Genomic DNA, 7,090 nt, shown 5'->3' with positions numbered 1-7,090 from the left:
TGACAGGGGCTCAATAACTACCTCCCCCATTTCCAGATCATTCTGCCACTGGCCAGAGATAAAAATTAGATCTAGTGTGTGTCCCCCCGTGTGAGTGGGGGCATGTACCAACTGGGTCAAGTCCAAGGCCGTCATGGAAGCCAAGAACTCCTGAGCTGCCGCCGACGCCTCGCCCACCGATGGCAGGTTGAAATCCCCCTTCTCTCCTTGATTAGTTTCCATCCATTTCTTCTTGTCCTGCCTTCAGGCGCTTTGGAGAATAGCTTGACACCCTCTTCTTTGTGGCAGCCCCTGAGATATTGGAACACTGCTATCATGTCCCCCCTCGTCCTTCTCTTCATTAAACTAGACATACCCAATTCCAGCAGCCTTTCCTTATATGCTTTAGCCTCCAATCCCCTAATCATCTTTGTTGCTCTTCTCTGTACTCTTTCTAGAGTCTCAACATCTTTTTTACATCGTGGTGACCAAAACTGGATGCAGTATTCCAAGTGTGGCCTTACCAAGGCATTGTAAAGTGGTATTAACACTTCACGTGATCTTGTTTCTATCCCTGTTAATGCAACCTATCACTGTGTTGACTTTTTTGGCAGCTGCAGCACATTGCTGGCTCATATTTAAATGATTGTCCACTAGGACTCCGAGATCCCTCTCACAGTTACTACTATTGAGCAAGGTACCCCCTATACTATACCTGTACATTTGGTTTTTCTTGCCTAAAAGTAGAACCTTACTTTTTTCACCACTGAATTTCATTTTGTTAGATAGCGCCCAATATTCAAGTCTGTCCAGATCCTCCTATATCCTAAGCCTGTCTTCTGGAGTGTTGGCTATTTCTGCCAGCATGGTGTCGTCTGCAAATTTGATAAGTTCCCCATCTATCCCCTCGTCCAAATCGTTGATGAAGATGTTGAAGAGCACTGGGCCCAGAACAGAGCCCTGGGGCATCTCACTACACACTTCCCTCCATGTAGATATGGTTCCATTGAGGACCACACGCTGAGTATGGCTGGTCAGCCAGCTACGAATCCATCTGGTGGTGATGCTATCTAACCCACATTTTTCTATCTTATCAAGTAGTAGGTTGTGATCTACAGTACTTTGTCAAATGCCTTATTGAAGTCCAAGTAAATTATATCCACAGCATTCCTCTGGTCCACTAATTTTGTCACTTGGTCAAAGAATGCAATAAGATTTGTCTGGCATGATCTGTTTTTGACAAACCTGTGTTGGCTTTTAGTAATGACTTGGTTTGCCTGTAGGTGTTCGCTGATTCGTTGTTTGATTATCTTTTCCAGAATCTTCCCAGGTATTGAGGTCAGGCTGATAGGTCTGTAATTTCCTGGATCCATTTTTTTCCCTTTTTTGAAGATGGGAACTACATCAGCTCTTTTCCAGTCCTCTGGTAGTTCCCCAGTGCTCCAGGATCTTTGAAAAATATAGTTCAGTGGTTCTGAGATCACATCTGCCAGTTCCTTGAGAACCTTGGGGTGTAATCCATCTGGTCCTGATTTGAATTCGTCTAGGCTGGACAGGTGCTCACTTACCATTTTCTTGCCTATCTTAACTTAACTTCCTTAAGTGAATCCAGGTTTCCCCATTGAGTTTGCTTGTTGGAAGCCAATTGGGAAGAATTGCAAATAAGAACCCGAATAGACTTTTATTATCGTAAATACATGCCAGTTGCCAATGTTAATCACATGACTATGAAAAGGACACTGAAATGGTCATAAGTGCAATATTGATCATAAATCATTTTAGTGCTGTCATAATTTAGAACCATCACTAAGCAAATGATCACAAATTGAGGACTTCACAAATTGAGGACTACGCAAATTTTTTAAACATTTGTTTAGCCTGTTTTTTTAATTTGGCATTTTCCTCTGTTGGCTTTATACTTCTTTGTAACACAAACTACAGTACTTGTGAGCTAATGTAATGATGCAGTTGTTAGCACACTCTCTTCCATCTCCCTGCTTTGATATCTGTATATAGAGTAATCTTTTCCCATCTCTAGGCCATACAATATCCTTTTACCTTATCATAGAAATATTAGTCCTTCTGACAATCCAAGCAGTTTATAGTAAAATAGGAGAGGATTCCACATAAAAATAGCATGTAAAATTAAGTGTGTATATGTGTGTGTGTATATATATATATATATATAAATGCAAATTTATTTATTTATGTAGATTTATTGACTATAAAAATTATGTTATTCAAAAATTAAATCTAGTTGAAATTAATTTCTTTCTTATAAATTATATATTATTTTTCCATTTGTAGAAATTTGAGGATTAATTATAATTACTCATTATTCAATAACTGCAGCTAAATACTGAAATCGTGTTATATAAATACCATATGATGCTCTTAGGAAAATGTAGAATGATTAATTAGGAGCTTAAATCCAAACCTCATAAAATGATTCTCTGAAAAGAATTACATCATTAAATGGGATACTGTGAAAACTGAAATTTTAATTAATAGCTGAAATGCAACTGATAGAAAAGAAGCTATGAAATATAAATTACCCTTACTATCGTTTTCTGATACTGTACAAATGATTAAAAGAGAATTTCCAGATGCAATAAAGAAACACAATTTTGAACTCTTGTAAATTCCTTTTCAAATCTCACAATATTTTCTGGAATCTACAATCATGGTATATTTTTTATCAAAATTACCAAACAGTCCACTTAAAAAGATTTCAATTATTTCAGGGCTATATAACAGACTCCTTGTAAATAAATGAATAAAGCTTTTAACTTGCAAAAAAAAAGTTACTAGGTTGCTAAGGGGTGGCTAAAGAAAGGCCAACTCTCCATTTTTCCTTGAAAAATCTTGCATATTTTTATGTTAGTTTCATATTAGGGAGATTATCATTTATTTTTACTCTCTCCTTTCGTGCAAAATACAAGTTCTTGTTCTTTTATCACTATCTAGTAAGCAGTTAAAAGCAAAGTTTTAGTTTGCAGATAGTGAACACATACTATAAAAATGAGTACAATTATAGGAATTATACATCTCTAAATAGTAGAGTGGGGGAAAGGAAAGACTCAAGATAGTTGTAACAAGTTTGTCTCATGCATCTGAAAAAAACATTTACGACAACATCTGAAATGATTATCACAGTATTTTAAGTATGAAATATCCTTTATATCAGGTGTCTCCAACCCCTGGTCCGCGGACTGACACCAGTCCGTGGCATACTAGCAACCAGGCTGTGCAAACAAGCAAAGCCCCATCCGCTAGATGCAAGTAGCACACGAAACCACACCCCCTCTGGTCCGTGGAAAAATCTTTCTCCACAGAACCGGTCCTTGGTGCCCAAAAAGTTGGGAGCCTCTGCTTTATATTATACTCCAAACAACATCAGCAGCAATGAACAATTAAGCAAGTTATACAGTTTTTTTTTTTATCCAGTGGTGGCCATTCTGTTTTTAACTGTCCTAGCTTAGGTTATAGAATGCAAAAAAAAAAAAATTTATAAACTTACCACAAACTCAAATACCAGTGTCAGTGTCTCCTTTGTATGGATGATATCATGAAGCAGCACAATATTAGCATGTTTGAGACCTTTCAAGAGAGACGCTGAAAGACAAAAAGCAAAATCTATTAAAAGAAGTATTCAATACTTTTCTCTAAAACAATGGTTCCCAACCTTTTCTATACCCCGTACCCTAGAACGCTTCTGATATACAGTATTCTCGCACCCCTTACAAAAAGTTTGAAATTATGCATATACACTATAATTTTGAAAACCCATGTTTCTGCACCCCCTGGAATATCATCTCGCACCCCCAAGGGGTGCAAGCACCCCGGTTGGGAACCTCTGTTCTAAAAAGTGCTTTTAACATAGTAATATTTTGTACATCTTCTAAAAATTGGGATGCCCCAGCATCACTGTTTTGTATTTTTTTTACATATAGCTGAACCCACAGAAGCAGAAATTAGTGAAATTTCTCCCCAATTATATAAAAAAAGAGAAAATTTATTCTTCCTGGGTTATCTCTTCCAGAAACAATCATATCAAAAGAATAAATGTGGCTATTAGAATCAATTGGTTACAGCAGACATGTCAAACACAAGGCCCAGGGGCCGGATGTGGCCCGCGAAGTGGTTTCATGTGGCCCGCGAAGCCATCCTGGAAACAGTGAGGGAACAGCCCCCACTGCCTTGGCCCTGGCTGGCCGGGAGCCAATGTACAATTTTGTGGTGGCCATCTATGCTGAAACGCATTCAGTCTTAGCTCCACAAGGCCATCTAGAAACAGCGAGGAACCAGCCCCTGCCGTATCGGCCCCGTCCCCTGGGTGCATGTTGGAGAGGTGTCACCCTTTGTGATGAATGAAGAAATGGACCATGCCTTGGCGCTTGGCCCAGTCCCACCCACTTCTGCCAGAGACTCTCAGATCTGTCCCACTCCTGCCCAGGCACCCACAGGTACCCTTGATGCAAATGATGTAGAGCTGGCCATGCCCACCCAATAGGCCACACCTACTCCATCCACGGCCACCTAGTAGGCCGCACCCACCCTGGCCACCACCCACCACCCCCAAGGGCAACTGCAATGTTGATGCGGCCCTCAATGAAATTGAGTTTGACACCCCTGGGTCACAGTAAACAATTTACTCAATGTTTCAATACTGCAGTATCCAAACCAGTGATTTTATGTTGAAACCATTTTAAGGCTGTTAAACAGTAACAAAAAATCCATAAAAATATTTTAGCAATTTTATTAAAATTATAATTACAACAATAAAAACAAATACAAATTAAAAAAAGAGAAAAATATAGTAAAGAATGTGTGTGTGTGTGTGTGTGTGTGTGTGTGTGTGAATTCCTGTCTTCATGACAAGTATAAGCAATTTTAGTAATATATCATCTCCTTTTAAAATACAACAAATTATCCTTTTTTCCCATATCTCTTTTACCTGTAAACAAATCCATAAAGATAATCATTTCAGTCCTGATATCATTAACATTCTGTTAAGGGTTACAAGAAATAACAACATATCTATTTTAACCTTGATCAAATAAATCAACTTTATATTCCTTCCTTTTTACTTCTAACAATCTTAACCTTAATCCATTCAGAACTTGATTTCTTTTCATTTTTGCTTTATTCTTTTTCACAAGATTCTTCAAAAAGTTAACAAGATTCTTTTGTAAATTCAATAGAAGAAAATTATCCAGGTGACTCTCTTGATTTATTGTTTGTATATCCCTTTTAATTATTAAAACATCACGGCACTATATGTGCAGTGTAATATCTTTTTTGCAGGAAATTTTTACCTGTCATTTATAAATTCACTTTCAACTCAATCTTGATTTTATCAAGTAGAAGTTGTTCCTTTTCCATAACATCTTTTAGACATAGCCTCTCGATAGAGGCAGATGTCTGTTGATACTATTAAAATTAAGTTCTGAGTCCATTGTTCAAAAATAATTGTAAGTCCAGCTTATGCATACTCCCTTAATTGTAATCCTTAGTTCTCTCTAGTGTTTAATTATGTTTTTTATTCAAACCAAAGGAATTTTTCCATGAGAAGAATTCTTTATAATTAATTCCAAAATCTTATTTAAAATTCATTTAGAGTCTTAATCTGTTTTAATTTCTAAAATCAAATTTTTAATTTTTCTGTTTTTTCCAAAATATTTTATAAGTTCTTAAACTTATAAAATAAATAAACTTATAAAATAAATAAAATGGCTAAAACTTTATTTTGGAAAACAATTGAAGGAAATTCACCAACTGCTATAAAGCTTGATCCAAACGTTTCTAATAAATAAAAAACAGTTAACAAACTATTTCTAAAAATGATCAGAAAATGAAGTATATGGACTTAATGTTTTTTCAAAGGCAGCTACTGCAGTTTGGGCAAGATGCCTACTCCCTTGTGTCCCAAATCTTTAAACTTGCTGGAGACTGCTATCTTGAATCTACCTTGAGTAAATAGTTGTCCGGAACATTTTAGGATATCTCAAGTCTTCTCCTTATCTGGAAAGAAATTACTAAAGAGCTGGTCTATTGGTCAATGACTTCATTCCACACTGACTCTGCTTTTTAAGCGGTCATGTGAGTATCTCACTTAACAATGACTTTGCTCAATGACCAAGATTCCAGTCCCAACTGTGATCATAAATCACGGAGTAACCGCATTTAACATGCAAATTTAATATTGCTAGTATATAGCATATTTACTCAGTGTGACCTGACAACATACTTTGCTACCAATGCCAACATATCAGCAAATTATCAGTTCATGCATGTATCACAGAACAAAGCAGAAAATTAGTTTTTCAATTAGTCTATGAAAAATTCCATTCCCTTCTACTATCTGAAATATGAATGCATTCAATTAATAATTGGACATATTCAAATTTAAAGCCAAATCTGAACATCATGTAGCCCTCCACAACCAATGTGTTTGAAGTTCTCACATACTGTACGTACATTCAAAACTGAAATTAGGTGAACTTGCAGATTAAATTTCATAAATTCAGTTATCGTATACATTCTCTCTCTAACCCTAACCCTAAAAAGAGAATTCTATAAAGTGTTTAACAACAACTTGAAATACATTTCCAGCAAGGATCATACTATTAAATAGATAGACAGAACATCCCAAAATCAATCAGGCTTTAATGAGTACTTATCAAAATTTAAGATTGTACAATAAATTGTGCTAACCCATTTAATTGCTAAAGCAAATCATTATAATATTATGGTTTTCACACAAGGTCAGTGCAGATGATACTTGACAGATATATAGGTATTTAACGCTATGTGTATTATGCTATGAAAATAGTCTATGTGCACCTATAAAACCTTCAATATGGTGAAATGATCTTTCTTCAAATTATCATTATAAAGCCAGTGTGAGTTTAAAAAATGAATATTTAATCTTGCAAGCCTTGTTAATAAAAATTAAAAAACATTTTCTTCAGTGAAGAAATGAATAATGTTTTTGATTCATATTAATTCTTGTATAAATAATTTTTTATTTAGTTATAGGACTTTTGTGGAAAACAGATTGTGCTTTAGGTTACATATTTATGTATAAATATTGAAAATTCAAAAAGTT

At 35.8% G+C, this 7,090-nt stretch overlaps 1 protein-coding gene across 1 annotated transcript in view; it reads right to left on the bottom strand.

Annotated features, from left to right (window-relative positions):
• CDK14 (cyclin dependent kinase 14) overlaps window positions 1–7,090 on the bottom strand; it is a 197,176-nt gene that overhangs the window by 102,619 nt on the left and 87,467 nt on the right. The window contains exon 6 of the mRNA XM_015815272.1: window positions 3,500–3,594. Within this exon, the coding sequence (XP_015670758.1) occupies window positions 3,500–3,594 (95 nt within the window). The remainder of the gene's footprint in view (window positions 1–3,499; window positions 3,595–7,090) is intronic.

Source organism: Protobothrops mucrosquamatus, unplaced genomic scaffold (assembly GCF_001527695.2).
Source record: "Protobothrops mucrosquamatus isolate PMUCROS unplaced genomic scaffold, P.Mucros_1.0 scaffold332, whole genome shotgun sequence".
Classification (NCBI taxonomy): Eukaryota; Metazoa; Chordata; class Lepidosauria; order Squamata; family Viperidae; genus Protobothrops; species Protobothrops mucrosquamatus.
Note: the sequence above shows the minus strand (reverse complement) of the source record. Positions and strands in the feature narration are given on the sequence as shown.